General features: G+C 41.6%; 1 protein-coding gene across 1 annotated transcript in view; it reads right to left on the bottom strand.

Annotated features, from left to right (window-relative positions):
- PAIP2 (poly(A) binding protein interacting protein 2) overlaps positions 1-18965 on the bottom strand; it is a 21494-nt gene extending 2529 nt beyond the window's left edge. Inside the window, exons 1-3 of the mRNA XM_028103533.1 lie at positions 18840-18965; positions 2073-2236; positions 752-931 (exon numbers count right to left, since the gene is read on the bottom strand). Coding sequence (XP_027959334.1) covers positions 752-931; positions 2073-2210 — 318 coding nt within the window. The 5' untranslated portion in view covers positions 2211-2236; positions 18840-18965. The remainder of the gene's footprint in view (positions 1-751; positions 932-2072; positions 2237-18839) is intronic.

Below are 18965 nucleotides of genomic sequence, written 5' to 3'. Positions count from 1 at the left end.
ACTTCAGAGTCTAGGAGTAAATTCCAGAGAACTATCTTGTAAAAGCAATTAGAGATTGTCAATATGGTCAGAAAGGTCAACATTAGGACTTCAATCATTTTATCTTAATTTTAGCAAACAACTCATCAGGTTCTACCCTAGTACTAATGCTTATTTATCATAATTCCTAAAAAACCTTTTACTGCAAATATACCATCCCCAGCAACAAGACATGGAGAATAGCTAAAAATGCAAATAGGTTTGTGTTTCTTTTCTGCCAAGAGCTTGTAAAAGTCCCTATTAAATCACAGTTCCAAACGGGAGTTAGGGTAACTAAATTTTGGGTCAGAAAAAAAAATCCAAATTTTCACCTTTCAGATAAAATTTTGAAATTTTCGCCAAATGTTTAAGGCAAAATTAAAGAGCAAAACCTCTTCATCAAGCTACTTTTTGTATAGGCAAGTCACATGGACATACTGTATACTTCTCTTGGATTAATGCTTTAAGTCATCTACATATCCTAGGGCAACACAGTTATTAAAACTAAAAGCAGTGGCAAGAAGTCTGTTAGTCTGAGACTAGCCCCAGAGTGTTGCCAGAAGTCACTCCATGTCATAAGTGAGGAGACCAGAAGGCCCCTGCTTCCATAGTAAGAAGCAGTACAATTTCCGAAGGGGAAGAAATGTAGAACTCTTCTTAAACAGATGACTGCTGGCTTTTCTGCTTACGGGCAAGATGAGCTAGTTTTTAAAAAGATGAAAAATAACTTTACCACAAGATCTTCCAGAGAAGAGCCATCACTGATAACAAGGTCATTAAATTGGTCTTGGATTTGGTCCATAGTTTGTGGGAGATCTCGAGCTGGAATAAACCACTCATGTTCTTCTTCTTCCTCCAGCATTTCTTGGAAGCAGCGTTCAATAAATTCTTCTTCCCATAACTCCTCTTCTATCTGGATTTATAATATATAAAGGGTAATTTATAGCACATTTGGTAAGACATCACTAGGAACGGCTTAAAATATTTTGTATTAAAGCACTTAAAACCACCATATTGTAACCTCCTCTGCTTCTCTGCCAAGAAAAAGAAACATATACTGTAAGACTAGGGAAGATCTGTTTAGGGTTTTGTGGTCTTTGTCTTAGCAGAATATCCTTTTTTCCACTGAGGGTGGTGGGGAAGTAATAAATAAAGGAATGTTTTCATTGAGGAATTTGTCAGAATTACCTGTGATATTTTAAAACTACACAAACCCTAAAACCACCCAAAAATGATTAAAAATCTGTAGAGGGTAGGGCTGGGGCATGGTTAATTAAAAGCAAACCAAAAACAGCCCAAACGATTCTCACTGAAATAAGACTACACTTTTTTTACTCTTGACTATCCATCACTAGATATGGTGAAATCAAGCTGGCTAGTGATTACCAAAGCCATGATCAGGGAGGAACTAGACACAAGATGGAAACAGATGTCAGAAATATGGGAATAAAAGACAACATTCATCAATGTATGAACATTCTCTAAGGATAATACTGGTGTCAAGTTTTCAGGCTTATCAAATTAAGAACCTCAGGTGAAAAAACAGTACAGTTCTGTACCCTAGTACCCATGCCTGTCTGCTCCTAATTTATATTCTCTTAAGAGCAATCTGATTGATGCAAGCAGTAGTTCCCAAACCTAACTGCACAATGGAACCCCATCTGGGAGATTTTTTTTTTTTACGGTTTTATTTTTAATTAATCTCTACACCCAATACGCGATCTCACAAAACTGAGATCAAGAGTCACATACAACTGAACCAGGCAGGCGCACCCAATCTGGGAGCTTTTAAAAAACAAGTTTTCCAGGCTCCACCCTAGTCCTCCTAGATAAGACTATCTGGGGTGGGACCCTGCAAATTTCCCTAAGTTATTTCAGTGAGCAGATAAACCTGGTAGTACTCAGCATACAAATAAAATAGGAGTGGTAGCATATAAAATCCCTATATTTCACATATAAGGGACCAGATGAAAAACACATTACAGGGACAAGTACAATTATACTGAGGGCTGTAATGGGCTATGAGAAAAATCATGTTTGTATGCAAAACTAACTTGTCTGTTGAATTCCTCTTCATTTTCCATCCACATGTACTCTGCAAATGGATTGTCATCTTCATGAGAATGACCATTAATAATCACATCTTCATTGATGATGCTTGGGCTAGTACTGCTGCGACTTGGATCTTTCATGGTTGGCGTCAGTTGTCGTTTTTAACCTTCAAAGAAGAATAGTTAATTTTGTCAGTCAGTCCTTCAGTTCTTAATGAGCATCTATTACCACCAGGCATCATGGTTAGGTACCAGATTCACGTGACATATTAATGCACATGATAAATCAAGCAATTGGGAAGTTTCAGTTTTTTTTCTCAAATGATCTTAATGTTTAAGAAACAGCTGAGAACAGCCTAGATTCATCTAGTATTTTTTGGTAACAGTCAATGATGGTAATCAACTGCTTGAATGTAACTCCCAAATCATCTGATTTTTAAAATATTAGATATCCCTTGCTTTATAAAAGAAGCATGGTATGGAAGACTTAAGTCATCAAGTGACTTTATGAAAAGCAAATTCTACTTTTAAAAACTGGTGTTAAAAAGCCCAGAGACTGCAAATGAAAACAGACTTTTTTAAAGATTTTACTTATTTATTTGAAAGAGAGAGAGCAAGCATGAGGGTGAGGTTAGGGGCAGAGAGAGAGGAAGAGGCAGCCTCTCCACTAAGCAGGGAGCCTGACGCAGGGCTCGATCCCAGGACCCCGGGATCAAGGCAGATGCCTAACTGATTCAGCCACCCAGGCGTCCCAAAAACACACTTTTAATAACCTCTTAGTACCTCAGTTCCAAGGTACAGAGTGCTCTGGATCTTTTCTTTTCTTTTTTTAATTTTTTTTAGGATTTATTTGAGAGAGAGAGAAGTGGGGGGAGAGGGGGTGAGGGAGAGAAAGAATCTCAAGCAGAATCTTTGCTGAATGTGGAACCTGATGCGGGGATCAATCTCACAACGCTGAGATCATGACCTGAGCTGAAACCAAGAGTCGGAGGCTTAACCAATTGAGCCATCCTTTTATTATTCAGGATCTTTTGACTTCATAGCATACTCTCTACTTGCTTTATCTCTGGGTCCATGTCGAGTTACTCCATGTCTGGATTGGTCCACTGTACAGTGAGTGTCAAGCATCTAAACTATGTAATATGCATGCTTTTAAATGAGATAGTATCTACAGACTGCTTTAAAAAAAATTTTAGAGAGTGAGAGAACATCATGAGCAGGGGGGAGGGGCAGAGGGAGAAGCAGACTCCCCACTGAGCAGGGAGCCCGATGTGGGACACAATCCCAGGACCCTGGGATCATGATCTGAGCCAAAAGCAGACGCTTAACCGACTAAGCTACCCAGGCGCCCCTACAGACTGCTTTTAAGACTGTTTTATTATCTTCATAGTATGTAATAAACATCTTTCCATGAAAGGCAATAGCAAGCCCCCACACAGCCACAAATGACTACCAGACTCCAACTAGCTCAAGCACCTAATCTCTCTTTTTTTAAATACTTTATTTATTTGACAGAGACACAGTGAGAGAGGGAACACAAGCAGGGGGAGTGGGAGAGGGAAAGGAAGGCTTCCTGCTGAGAGGGAGCCCGATGTGGGGCTCGATCCCAGGACTCTGGGATCACGACGTGAGCCGAAGGCAGACGCTTAACGACTGAGCCACCCAGGCGCCCTGCACCTTATCTCTTCTTTCGTGAGTAAAAGCAGAGCAGTATCTGATACAGTAGTCTGGTTTCTTATACACTACTCAATAGGTGTAACATGATCTAACCCAGTTGATATATTGCTGGCTAAAAGTTTGAAGCATAAGGTTCAGATTCTACAATATTCTAATTTTTTTTTTTAAAGATTTTATTTATTTGACAGAGAGAGACACACAGAGAGAGAGGGAACACAAGCAGGGGGAGTGGGAGAGGGAGAAGCAGGCCTCCCACCGAGCAGGGAGCCCGATGTAGGGCTTGATCCCAGGACCCTGGGATCCTGACCGGAGCCGAAGGCAGACACTTAACGACTGAGCCACCCAGGCGCCCCTATTCTACTAATTCTTTAAGTATGAAATTGCTAAATTGGGTTTACATATAACAAGAGTCGCTTGCACATAAAATCAAACAGCAGTGTGACTAGCACCAAAGGGAGGAATCAGCACACCTAATATGAGGACAGTTTTATTACTTTTATTTTTTTAAAGATTTTATTTATTTATTTGAGAGAGAGAATGAGATAGAGAGCATGAGAGGGGGGAGGGTCAGAGGGAGAAGCAGACTCCCCGCCGAGCAGGGAGCCCGATGTGGGTCTCGATCCCGGGACTCCAGGATCATGACCTGAGCCGAAGGCAGTCGCTTAACCAACTGAGCCACCCCGGCGCCCCTTTGGACTTATCCTTAAGAGTATGTAAGTATAATAAAAACTCATACCGTTCATATAATGTGAATTTAGTCTCTCAAGCTGGGAGTGGGGGAGGTTTCTAGCCTGACACACATATGTCTATTCTGAAATACTGAATACCACTTACAATACCATCATGGCAGTGACATTCTTAGTTAAGAGATCCTCAACTAGAAATTATTAAGAACTTCTGCCCTAGCTATTATTGTACACATATAAAAGAGAGACAGAGACAGAGTATGGGTAGAATGAAACATGACTTGGGTTAGGAAAAAGCACTACAAAAGCAGACAGGACAGAAAACAGACGATGGTATCCTTGTTATTTTTTATTTATCATTTATCTTGGATGAAATAAAACCCTTTTTTTGGATAACAAGTTCTGACTAAAGACCAATCAGTTCCTCTGAAGAAAATTACTCAATTCTCATATGTCAGGCATTACATTTTAGATTAAACTCAAATTATGAAAAGCGGGGGTCAATCCTGTTTTACAACTGGATGTAACTTTGTTTACTCTGAATATGAGCTGATCATTATGTTCAAAGACACTGCGATTTATAACAGCTTTTGTTATTTTCCCAATATGTATCCTATCCCAATTTACACCCATTATATCCTCCCTTTCAGAAGACCACAATATTAACGAGTGGCTTACAGCTTTAGTTAAAAAAAAAAAAAGTTTAGCAGACTATGGGATATTCAGTATTTAAATGGAATTGAGTAGGTAAGTAGCAACCACATGTGTGAGACATGTCCATCTACAAATATATCAAATTTGTTTTTAAATAAGCCTCAGTGACTGAAAGTACATCTACATATAAATACAATCTGTTTTTTTGAAGAAAAAATTTTTTCCATACAAAAGATGAACACAAGCTTCTATAAACAATGAAAAGTCTGCCTCGGCAAATTCTATGGTTTGAGAATCCCAGCGGACTCCCCTCCTTCTTTGTTTGATGCCAACTAGCAACAAAATCTAAACAGAGTTTAGCAAAAAAGGGCCCAATCCCTGTGTTTGACAAGGCTGTAAGTCAGCTTTTTGCTCATTATCATCTCATCAAACAAGCAGTGGCTTTGGTATAGATCCTAGTGAAAAAGTCTATAAAGGACCATAAATAAAATTATTTTATCAAGCAATATTTGGGAAACAAATCACAATTGAAACCAAGAATAACGAACTGAAACCTGGACCAGTGTTAGACAACTGAGGGAAGGAACAACTGCTGACCAGATCACATTTCCAGCTACAGCCAGCCAAGTGAAAGCCACGGGGGTAAGGATCATTTACTCTCAGAACTTTGATGGACCTACAATTACTGAACACAAGGTGTTCTAGTTCTAATGTAAGGCAACGTATCGAATTTTAAATTTTCTTCTGACTTGTTCTTGACCCTTCTTGGACCACACTATACTTCATCCTGTGTTACGCTATTTTTTAAAAATTGGGTATAGGATCACCTAGTCAGCTCAGTCCGTGGAGCATATGACTTTTTTTTTTTTAAAGATTTATTTTAGAGAAAGAAAAGAACATGCGTGGGCAAGAGAGCACACGCACAGTGGGGAAGGGCAGAGGGAGAAGGAGAGAGTCTCAAATTCCACTCTAAGTCTGACATGGGGCTTGATCCCATGACCCTAAGATCACAACCTGAGCTGAAACCAAGAGTCAGACACTTAACCGACTGCACCATCCAGGCACCCCAAAGTATGTGACTCTTAATTTCGGGGTTGTGAGTTCAAGCCTCATGCTGGGTGTAATGCTTACTTTAAAAAAAAAAAAATTGGGTATATAGTTCAAATACCATAAAATTTATCATTTTAAAGTGCTGGACTGGCATCTATTAAAAACAGTTAAAGGCAAATGAAATAGCCAAAGCCACCTAGGGCAAGGAATAACAGTTGTGGCAAACAAAAGACAAAGCAAAAAGCCTGGGAGCAAAGCCTGGCGAAAGAAATCCTTTGGAAATAAGGACTCTGAAAAGCTCCTGTATATTCTGGGGAATCTAGAAGGCTATGGGCAGAAAAGAGCTGAGAATGCCCTACACTTTCATCTCTCGCTGACCTTCAGGGTGGGCTAAGAAATAAGAAAGACTTGTAAACTGCCTGAGATTTGAAGATATGCCTCAACATAAACAGCCCATCTGCAAAAAAACTGGGAGAGTTGTTTTTTGCTTATAGGTATTTAAGAAAATCTCTTTTAGGGGCGCCTGGGTGGCTCAGTTCATTAAGCGTCTGCCTTTGGCTCAGGTCATGATCCGAGGGTCCTGGAATAGAGCCCCGCATCAGGTTACCGTCTCAGTGAGGAGTCAGCTTCTCCCTCTGCCTCTCCCCCTGCGTGTGTTCTATCCCTCTCTGTCAAATAAAATCTTAAACAAAACAAAAAACCTCTTAAAGACTTTTTTTAAAGCAAACCCTACACCCAACTTGGGGCTCAAACTCACAACCCCAACAACAAGAGTCGTACACCCTACCAACTGAGCCAACCAGGAGCCCCAGAAAAATCTTTCTTATTTAAATTTTTAAAAGATTTTATTTTAGGGATGCCTGGGTGGCTCAGTCACTTGGGCGTCTGCCTTCAACTCAGGTCATGATCCTGGGGTCCTGGAATAGAGTCCTGTGTCAGGCTCCTTGCTCTCCGGGAGGCCTGCTTCTCCCTCTGTTTGCCACTCCCTCTGCCTGCTGGTCTCCCTGCTTGTGCTCTTTCTCTCTCTCTCTGTCCAATAAATAACATCTTAAAAAAAATTTTTTTTATTTTATTGGGGCGCTTGGGTGGCTCGGTCGGTTAAGTGTCTGCCTTCGGCTCAGGTCATGATCCCGGAGTCCCGGGATAGATCCCCGCATCAGGCTCCCTGCTCAGAAGGGAGTCTGCTTCTCCCTCTGCGCCTCACCCCCTTGGTGCTCTTTCTTTCTCAAATAAATGAAGTCTTAAAAAAATTTTATTTATTCGTGAGAGAGATAGCTAAAGGGAGCACGAGCAGGGAGCGCTGGGAGAAGGAGAAGCAGGCTCCCCACTGAGGAGGGAGCCCGATGTGGGGCTCAATCCCAGGACCGTGGGATCATGACCTGGGCTGAAGGCAGCTGCTTGACTGAGCCACCCAGGTGCCCCTAAGATTTTATTTATTTGACAGAGAGTGAGAGGGAACAAAGAAGGGGGAGTGGGAGAGGGAGAAGCAGGCTTCCTGCTGATCAGGGAGTCCAATGCTGGGCTTGATCCCAGGACCCTGGGATCATGACCCAAGCCGAAGGCAGATGCTTAATAACTGAGCCACCCAGGCACCCCCTTAAGATTTTATTTTTTTTTAAAGATTTTATTTATTTATTTGAGAGAGAGAATGAGAGATAGAGAGCACAAGAAGGAAGAGGGTCAGAGGGAGAGGCAGACTCCCTGCTGAGCAGGGAGCCCGATGTGGGACTCGATCCCGGGACTCCAGGATCATGACCTGAGCCGAAGGCAGTCGCTTAACCAACTGAGCCACCCAGGCGCCCCAAGATTTTATTTTTAAGTAATCTCCACATCCAACATAGGGTCCTGAACTCACAACCCCAAGATCAAGAGTTGCACGCTCCACCAACTGAGCCAGCCAAGTACCCCTGGAAAATCTCTTTTAAGTAACTACCTGACCTCTAAGCTAATAGAAGAGAGACTTCAATGGCCACACACACACACACACATACACAATTCAAACTTTTACAAAATTAGTTTAGAAAAGTCACTAAATAAATAAACATCAAGCAGAAAGACATCCCTGGGGGGGCGCCTGGGTGGCTTGGTCGGTTGCACATCTGCTGTGCATCTGCCTTCGGCTCAGGTCAGGGTCCCGGGGTCCTGGGATAGAGCCCTGCACATCAGGCTCCCTGCTCGGCGGGGAGCCTGCTTCTCCCTCTCCCTCTGATCCTTCTCCCCGCTTGTGCTCTCTCTCAAATAATAAGATCTTTTTTAAAAAATATTTTATTTATTTGAGAGAGCGAGAATGAGAGCGAGCGAGCACATGCAAGGGGGAAGGGTCAGAGGGAGAAGCAGACTCCCTGCCGAGCAGGGAGCCTGATGTGGGACTCGATCCCGGGACTCCAGGATCATGACCTGAGCTGAGGGCACTCGCTTAACCGACTGAGCCACCCAGGCGCCCCGTGAATAAAATCTTAAAAAAAAAAAAAGAAAAGAAAAACAACCCTGGGGAAAGGAGAGAATCTAACTGCCAAAGATGCCATATTGCAATATTCAAAATGTCCAGTTTACAAAAAATTAGGAGGCATGCAAAGAAAAAAATATGACTAATACATAAACTTCACTGAGGAAGCCCAGACATTACAGACTTATTAGACTTTAAATTGGTACAAAAAACTAAAGGAAACCATAAGAATGAGGTCTCATCAGGCTTCCTGCTCAGCAGGGAGCCTGCTTCTCCCTCTCCCCCGCCCCACACCCCTACTCGTGCTCTCTCAAATAAATAAAATCTTAAAAAACAAAAACAAATGAGGTCTCATCAAATAGAGAACACTAATACAGAGAAATTATTAAAAAAAAAAAAGAAAAAGAGGGATGTTTGGATGGCTCAGGCAGTTAAATGCCTGCTTTCAGCTCAGTTCATGATCTCAGGGTCCTGGGATCGAGTTCCACATCAGGCTCCTTGCTCAGCAGGGAGCCCGCTTCTCCCCCTACTTGTGCTTGATCCCGCCCTCTCTCTCTCTGACAAATAAATAATATCTTAAAAAAAAAAAAGAATTTCTGGAGTTGAAAAGTACAATAATGGATGCCTAAGTGGCTCAGTCTGTTAAGCGTCTGCCTTTGGCTCAGGTCATGATCCCAGGGTCCTGGGATCGAGTCTCGCGTCGGGCTCCCTGCTCTGAGGGGAGCCTGCTTCTCTCTCTGTCTCTGCTTCTCTCTCTCATGAATAAATAAATAAAATCTTTATTTAAAAAAAAAGTACAATAACTGAAATGGAAAATTTACTACATGGATTACAAAAGATCTGATCAAGGAGAAAAAAAATCAGCAAACTTGAAGATAAGTCAATTGAGATTACTGAGCCTGAGGCAAAAAATAAAGCAATGAAGAAAAATGAACAGAACCTAAGAGACCAGTGGGGACCATTTAATGTACCAACATACACATAATGAGACTCTCAAAAGGAAAAGACAAGGAGCCAGAAAGAATATTTTGAGAATTAATGGCCCCTTGGGGTGCTTGGCTGGCTCAGTTGCTGATCTCAGGATTGTGGATTCAAGCTACATGCTGGTTGTAGAGACTACTTAAAAATAAAATTGTAGGGGCACCTGGGTGGCTCAATCGGTTAAACATCTCTTGGTTTCAGCTTGGGTCGTGACCTCGAGGTTGTTGGATGGAGCCCTGCACTGGGTTCCTCGCTGAGCACGGAGTCCACTTCAGATTCTCTCTCCCTCTCTCTCAAATAAATAAAATCTTTAAAAAATTAAAATAAAATCTTAAAAAAAAAAAAAGCTCCAAACTCCTCAAACTTGATGAAATCCATGTTACTCTACATATCCAAGCAGCTCAACAAACTCTAAGATAAACTCAAAGTGATCCACATCAAGACACATTATAATTAAATTACGGAAAGACAAAGAGGAGAGAGATAATCTCCAAAACAGGTGACCCTACATACAAGGGATCCTCAAAATGAGATTAACAGTTGATTTCACATCAGATACCATAGGGGCCAGAAAACATATTCAAATGCTGAAAGAAAAAAACAAAACAAAACTATTTTTCAAAAATTAAGGAGAGGGAGGATGCCTGGGTGGCTTAGTCTGTTAAGTGTCTGCCTTTAGCTTAGGTCATGATCCCGGGGTCCTGGGATGGGGTCCTGGGATTGAGTCCCGCCTGGGCTCCTTGCTTAGTGGGAAGTCTGCTTCTCCCTCTGCCTGCCACTCCCCCTGCTTGTGCTGACAAATGAATTCTTTAAAAAAAATTAAGGCGAGGGGCACCTGGGTGGCTCAGATGGTTAAGCGTTGCTTTTGGCTCAGGTCATGATCCCAGGGTCCTGGGATCGAGCCCCACATCGGGCTCCCTGCTTGGCAGGGAGCCTGCTTCTTCCTCTCCCTCTACCGTTCCCCCTGCTTGTGCTCTCTCACTCTATCAAATAAATAAATAAAATCTTTAAAAAAAAATTAAGGAGAAATTAAGACATTCCCAGATAAAAAGAATGAGAGGGGCACCTTGGTGGCTCAGTGGGTTAAGTGTCTGCCTTCAGCTCAGGTCATGATGTCAGGGTCCCGGGATCCAGACCCCTGTGGGCTCCCTGCTCAGCAGGGAGTCTGCTTCTCCCTCTCCCTTTGCCCCCACCCCCCACTACCCGCTCATGCTCAGGTTCTCTCTAAGTCTTAAAAAAAAAAAAGAAAGCGAGAGAGAGCGCACGCATGTCCATCACCAGTAGACCTATCCTATAAGAAAAGCTAAAGTGAGTCCCTTCAGGCTGAAACAAGGACACTATACATTTAACTTGAATCAGAAGTAACTACACAAATTTGGAAATCAGTAATATGTACTTCTGGCTCTTAACTCCTTTTTCTTTATGTGATTTAAAAGACAAATACAGGCGCCTGGGTGGCTCAGTCATTAAGCGTCTGCCTTCAGCTCAGGTCATGATCCCAGGGTCCTGGGATCCAGCTCCACATCGCTTCTCCCTCTCCCATTCCCCCTGTTCGTGTTCCTGCTCTCACTCTATGTCAAATAATAAAATCTTTAAAAATAAATAAATAAAAGACAAATACATAAAACAATAATTAGGTACCTATGTTAATGGGCACACAATGTATAAAGATGTATTTTGTGACAATAACATAAGGCGAGGGGAGGGGCAGTGCTATAAAGAAGTTTTTGTGTACTCTTGAAATTAAGTTGGTATTAGTTCAAACTTGATGTCACAAACTGAGGTGACTACTAGGAAAATAACTTTAAAAATACAAGTGAAGGATATATAGCTGTCACATATCATCATCCCATCTGGAGGCAGCCAGAAACAAACAGCTTCAAGACTCCAAAGAGCCAGTAAGCTCCAAGCTAGGAAAAAGCTTTTCTCCAAAACCAAAAACATAAGAAATGCTGGAAACACAAGAGAAGTATCTAATTTGCTTGAGTGATGTTTGAGGACACAAAGATAATGACTTGACAGATACAGTAAAAAAACAACTGGGAATGAAACCATGCCAATCTGTTGCTATCTTCTTTTTGCTCATGCTTCAATCTGACTATTTAAAACTGGCAGAGGGGGGCGCCTGGGTGGCTCAGTCGTTAAGCGTCTGCCTTCGGCTCAGGTCATGATCCCAGGGTCCTGGGATCGAGCCCCGCATCGGGCTCCTCGCTCCGCGGGAAGCCTGCTTCTCCCTCTCCCACTCCCCCTGCTGTGTTCCTTCTCTCGCTGTGTGTCTCTCACTGTCGGACAAATAAAATCTTAAAAAAAAAAAAAAAAAAAAAACCTGGCAGAGGGGCATCTGGGTGGCTCAGTCATTAAGCGTCTGCCTTCGGCTCAGGTCATGATCTCAGGGTCCTGGGATCAAGCCCGGCATCGGGCTCCTGCTCAGCAGGGAGCCTGCTTCTCCCTCTCCCACTCCCCCTGCTTGTGTTCCCTCTCTCGCTGTGTCTCTGTCAGATAAATAAATAAATAAAATTAAAATAAATAAATAAATAAATAAATAAATAAAATTAAAAAGAAGTGTTGGATGACATATTTTAAAAGAAACTTTTAAAAGCACTAAAGTATTGGGGCACCTCGGTGGCTCAGTCAGTTAAGAATCTGGTCTGCCTTTGGCTCAGGTCATGATCCCAGGGTCCTGGGACTGAGTCCCGCATCAGGCTCCCTGCTCAGCGGGGAGTCGGCTTCACTCCCTCTCAAGTAAGTAACATCTTAAAAAAAAAAGAAAACATCAAGTTTGAACTAATACCAACTTAGTTTCAAGAGTACACAAAATTATGCTAAGTTAAAGAAACCCGTCACAAAGCACTACATATTATATGAAAGCTAAGGGATAACAAGGTTTCTAAACTGATTGTGGTGATAGACATACAACTCTGTGACAATCCTAAAAATCACTCTGCTGTGTACTTTAAATGAGATAAATGCAGTGAATTCTAGCTCAATAAGAACTACTAAAAAAACAAACTCATTGCCTACAGGGATAACTAGGTGGCAAGAGATATTTTGTTACATCTTTTAAATTTTGAATGGATTACCTATTAAAAATTCAACTTCAATAAACAAAACCCTTACTCTAATTCCACTGATTTTTTCTACTTTATTAATTTGTTTTTTACACTTTATTTTCCCTCCCCTCCTCGCTACTTAATTTCAGCCAAGCTTGTTCCTGTTTTTCAAGTTGACAAACATGTTCATTTTCAACCTTTCATTTAATAAAAATGGCTTATAAATTTCCCATATATACAGAATTTAGTTCTTACCAGTCTTAGGTAATTATAAATTATTTAATTTATAATGAACCAGAGATTATTTGGAAGAATATTTTTTAAATTTCCAAGTGGTTAAGGTTCTTCTGATTACACTTTGTTAACCTGATTTCTAGTTTAATTTCATTATGTTACAAAATACAGCCAGAAAAATCTTCACTTTTTGGAATTTATTACAGTTTTGTTTGCAGACAATTACGGTTTTTGCAAAATGCCCCTTGGGCCTAAAGAGCAAAATGTGTGATTTCTATATCTAAGGTACACATATACACAATCTTTTTCTACTTCATCTGTTAAATTCTGAAAGTGGTGTATTCAAGTTTTCTACTATAAAGAGTGAGATTACTTGACCCAGCTCATAGAAATTTATCATTTTGGGGGACGCATGGGTAGTTCAGTTGGTTAGGTGTTTTGCCTTCAGCTCAGGTCATGATCCCAGAGTCCTGGGACTGAGTCCCCCATAGGGCTCCTTGCTCAGCAGGGAGTCTGCTTCTCCCTCTGCCTGCCCCTCCCTGTTTATATGCACCCACATGCGCTCTAATAATTTTTTTAAAATCTTAAAAAAATTATTTTTGAAAACTGATGCTTGGTTTTATGTCTTCCATCATAATTTCATGTTTATCTTTCTTACATTCTATTCCTGTACTTTATTTTCCTTTTTTAAAAAAGATTTTATTTTTAAGTAATCTCTACACCCAATGTGGGGCTCAAACTCACAGCCCTAAGATCAAGAGTCGCATGCTCTACACCAACTAGGCTAGCCAGGTGCCCCTATTTTATTTTATTTTTTAAGATTTTATTTATTTGTCATAGAGAGAGCGAGCACAAGCAGGGGGAGAGGCAGGCAGGGGGAGAAGCAGGCTTCCTACTGAGCGGGGAGCCAGATGTGGGACTCAATCCCAGGACCCTGGGATCATGACCTGAGCCAAAGGCAGACGCTTAACTGACTGAGCCACTCAGGCATCCCTATTTTCCTATTTTTAAATAAGAGTTTTTAAAATTTCAGGTTTATTTTCCATAACTTACAAACTACTGAGGAATATAAGTTTTTTCCCCCTAGTCTGAGATATAATTGATATCAGCACTGTAAAGTTTAAGGTGTACAGCATAATAATGACTTACATCTATCGTGAAATTAGAATAGATTTACATAGATTCCTATTAATTAAAAACATGCTCTATACACCCTCAACCAATTCAAGACATTTAGAATGCTTTTCCTTGGGGCACCTGGGTGGCTCAGTCAGTCAAGCATCTGCCTTCAGCTCAGGTCATGATCTCAGGGTCCTGGGAATGAGCCCTGCATCCCTCTCCCTCTGCAGCTCCCCCTGCTTGTGCTCTTTTTCTCTGTCAACTAAATAAATAAAATCTTAAAAAAAAAAAAAAATGCTTTTCTTTGTTCAGGGTATCCAACCCAATCCCTGCTCCCAGACAAGAACGTTAGAATGATTTTACTTACCCCATTTCCTTCCTCCCACTCCACCTCCCAAGTTTTGTGGAAATAATTTAAGCAGTGTTTATTTTGTACTACTTGGTTTTCTCAGGTATAGATTTTTTAGAAGAATTTCTGAACCAAACACTTAAAATTCACATTACTGTCTATTTATATTTTATTAGAGTCATTGCTCATCATTCTTTCTTTTATTCTTCATCTTCCCCTAACCTGACATCTTAGTTTTGGCTTAGTATTTCTTCAAAAGGCTACCTGAAGATACTTATTTCTGAGCCACTGCATGTCTGAGAGTATCTTTTGCTTTCATATTTGAGTAATATTATTAAATGAGACAGATTTACACCTGTCCTTTCTATTTTCTGCAAATATTCCAGCTTTCACTGTTTTATTCTTTCTTTTGTAAAGATCCTATTCAGGTGAGAGTCTAATATGAGAGCCTAACACTTAAATTCAGAAATTTCACCAGATTTTGGTTTGGTGAGAGCGGTTTTTTTCCTATTAATGCTGTCTGATGCTTTCAATCCACAAGCTCACATATTCAGCTGTTTCTTCCCTTTCAAAATGCCTCTTCCACATAATGGTTTCTATAAAATTTTAAAATATGGGTATCATTTCAGTTTTAGAAACTTTCTCCCCTAGTTTCATCTCTTAGAATTTTCATTAAAATTCAAATAGAGGGGTGCCTGGGTGGCTCAGTCCATTAAGGGCCCAACTCTTAGTTTTAGCTCAGGTCATGATCTCAGGGTCCTGGGATGAGCCCTGTGTCAGGCTCAACACTCAGCAGGGAGTCTGCTGTCCCTCTCCCTCTGCCCCTTCTCATACTCATGCTCTCTCTCTCAAATAAATAAAATCTTACAAAAAAAATTTTTTAACACAGTTCTTTTTTCTTTAAGCTGACTCCACAAACACCTTTTCTTCCTTAACATTATTTGCATACACACATTATTATCATAATCAGTTGTCTCTCCAGCAGTTAGTGAGAGAGGATAAAGAAATTTCTGCTTCAGCTGTTTTCCACTTAAGTTTGTAAGCAGTACTGAATTTTTCATTTTAATGTTTGGCAGTATACATTAATAATTAAAAGCAGGGGCTCTGCAACCTAAGGGCAAGTTTTAACCCCTCTGTGTCTCAGATTCCCCATCTATTAAGTGGATAATAATAATAGTAACTAGGTACAGAGCCTGGTACATGACACTATTACCTATTTTGCTGCTTATATTAAACATTTAGAGCAATTAAAGGTTGCTGGAGCAAGGTATAAGGTAAAAAAAAAAAAATCACATGTTCAAAAACCTGTAGAAGTGAAACAACATCACAGAATGAGGCCTTTCACCCTAATCTCAACTAGATATAACAAAGGTGATCTGGTGAGAATAAGGATGGCTCAAGTACTGCCTATCATCACTACTGATAAAAGCTCAAAGCACATCAGAAATATCATCCTTATTTATAAAAACTGATGCAAAAAATAAGCAGATGGGGCGCGTGGGTGGCTCGGTCGGTTAAGCATCTGACTTGATTTTGGCTCAGGTCATGATCTCAGGGTCATGAGACCCAGCCCTGCGTGGGGCCTGCACTTGTGTGTGGAGCCTGCTTAAGATTCCCTCTTTCCAGGGCGCCTGGGTGGCTCAGTCAGTTAAGCATCTGCCTTCGGCTCAGGTCATGATTCCAGGGTCCTGGGATCGAGCCCCACATCGGGCTCCTTGCTCAGTAGGGAGCCTGCTTCTCCCTCTCCTTCTGCTTGTGCTCTGTCAAAAAACAAAACAAAACAAAACAACACATTCCCTCTTTCCCTCCTCTCTCCCAACCCCTCCACCTCCCTGCTCCTTCTCTCAAAACAAAAAACAAAGAATCAATAAATAAAAAAAGGAAAAATAAAAGTTAAAAAAAAAAAAAGCAGAAGCAATTCAAACCTCTAAACCCACACTATCCAATATGGTGGCCAGTAGCTACATATGGTTTTAAATCTAAGTTAATTAGAATTCAATAACATAAAAAATTTAGTTCTTTAGTTGCACTTGCCACATTTCAAGTGCTCAATAGACACATGTGCTTTAGTAGTTATCTAACTGGACAACACTGCTCTAAACAATAAGGAAATTTAGGGCGCCTGGGTGGCTCAGATGGTTAAGCGTCTGCCTTCGGCTCAGGTCATGATCCCAGGGTCCTGGGATCAAGTCCCGCATTGGGCTCTCTGCTCCTTGGAAGCCTGCTTCTCCCTCTGCCTCTCTCTCTGTCTCTCATGAATAAATAAATAAAATCTTAAAAAAAAAATAAGGAAATTTAGAAGAAAAAAAGGAAAAAAGATTGTTACTATAACCGAAACTTAGGCTGTATCAAATGCAAATTAATAATGCGCCTATGCAACAGGGTGGTTCAGATCACAAAGAGATAACTTGGACAACTTTAATCTTGGACTGGATCCGAAACTACGATATGCCACTAACCACCTAGAGGATTCTGAGTATGTCACTAAACCACAAGCAGCACAGTAAATTGGTTAAGAGCACATAATCTCTGGACTACTTGGGTCTGAATTCCAGTTCTTACCAGCTGTGCAACAGTGGACCAGTTAATTCACATCTATTACTTGTTATCTTTATTTTACAGTAGTACTTACCACCTAGAGAAGGTGGATATTAAATACTTGTAAAAGCACTCAGAACAATGTCTGGCATTACTAAGTGCTATAGAAATATGTACCTAATAAAATCTATTTTCTCAATTTCAAAATGGGCAAGATAAAACTTGCTCTGCCTATTTCATAGGTTATAATGAATACGTTTGTAAATTACAAGAATATGTAAAAGCACGAAAGGAAGGGAGCTGAGTCCTTATTTTCCACCTTCTTTCATCTCTCACAATGTCCGTGAAATTGCTATGCTAACAGCATTTTATGATATTTTCTACTGAAACTGGAGCATCACTCTCTAGAGTCATAAAGGGGTAAACCTGAATAAGGTGTTACAGTGCTTACTGAAGGAAAAGCCTACTATAAACTTACTCTGTTCCAAAGAGGTCAGAGATCATCTACTTCAATTGGAGCTCCTTAAGAGCAACATGCAATATATTATAATAAAACCCTCCCAGCTCTCAAGACTTTAATCATCACAGGAGTTTCCACTGCCTAAAACCCATCCCTTAAAGAAAGAGATAAATAGGCTGTCATTTTTGGAAAGTCACCTATCTTTATTTGTCGTAGACACTTATCCGTGAGAAAAGATTAAATTTTGTACAAATTCACAATTAACAAGGAGCATAAACAAGCTAATTTGTCCCAAATATCCTTTCACAAACTGGAATCAGAAGCACAAACCAGCAAACACTGGGAATCACATTAAAAATCCTTAGACCCTTATTTCCAAACATAACCTGCATAGGTTGAAATTTCAAAGGCGATTTTGAAGAAAACGAAGACCAACACCTGCTCAACTGCAATTTGTGAAAAATCATGCCACGAGACTACAATATTAGCTACACACGAAAACGGGAATTTGTCTTCTGTTGAAATAAATGTCAAAAGCTGTCAGCTGTTAGACTTTCTCCCACGGCAAATTAGAAACCAAATTCTTTCTAGAGTTTGAGGTTTCGGTGAGGTGATGGGGCTGCAAAATCAGGGAAAGCAAGACAGACAAGAGGAAGCAGAAAAGGCCCCCTTTTGAGTCACCAGAAAATCACACTGCTGGCAGCTTCAACAAATGTTTTGAAAAAACAAACTTCACCGCAAGCCACATAATTTTTGTGGTAGTGGGCAGTAAGCACATAGTGGAAGAGAAATTTAAGAGGACCGGAATCCAAGAATATGAACTGGATGGGCCCTTAAAGTTCATCTGGCTCACAACCCTCCCGGAGTAGGAGTCCAGCCCTCCTAATCTGAGCATGGGAAACAATATAACTAAAAATAAGGAGTAAGTGAAGGTGAAGAAACGGGAGAAAGCCGATCAGAAAGGTACTGGCCCGTGGACGGTCACAGAACGCTCCCCTAGGACGCTCGCCAGCCCGCCAGTCCCTCCGCCCCTTTCTCTTCCCCCACCCCAGCTTCGGGAGCAGCGCGCACGCGCAGCAAGTAAGAGCTGCGCGTGGCGACGCGCACGCGTAAACTGGGGAGAAACAATGAGCTTTGTTGCCGAAGCGGCAGTGGGGGGCAGGGGAAAAGGGTACCAGTGAGGAGGTGAAGAAAGTGGAGGGGGTGGCGCACGAGAAAGTGCTATCCCGGCAACCCTCGCGCGCCACTGAAGACCCGGATAGAGTGCTGCGAGATCCAAATCATAAATAATAATGACAATGAGAAAAAAAGCGACGGCCATTTCTCAGAGAAGAAAGAGTCTAAGTCGGTCCCAGCTCATCCCTCGGACGCGACTAAAGGTGCAAGGAATAAAGGAAGCCATACGAGGCTTGGTGGCCAACAACCCGGGGGACCCTCCAGGCCCCTCAACCGTTGCCGAGGTGCTGTCCCTCGACCGCCGGGGTCGCCGCACCCTTCTGGCCGCTCCGCCCGAGGGAACCCCTCACCCAGTGCACGGCAGCGGGGACGGCAGCCAACGAATCCGGTCGGCCTCCGCGGATCTCCACAGGCAGCGCCGCTTCCCCGCTCGACGCGCGCTTCGCCCGCCGCCTCCCTTCTCCAGTCCAAACAAA

The sequence above is a fragment of the Eumetopias jubatus genome, unplaced genomic scaffold (assembly GCF_037043125.1).
Source record: "Eumetopias jubatus isolate StellerSeaLion01/CBP00866 unplaced genomic scaffold, mEumJub1_p1.0 scaffold_5, whole genome shotgun sequence".
In the NCBI taxonomy this organism is placed as follows: Eukaryota; Metazoa; Chordata; class Mammalia; order Carnivora; family Otariidae; genus Eumetopias; species Eumetopias jubatus.
Note: the sequence above shows the minus strand (reverse complement) of the source record. Positions and strands in the feature narration are given on the sequence as shown.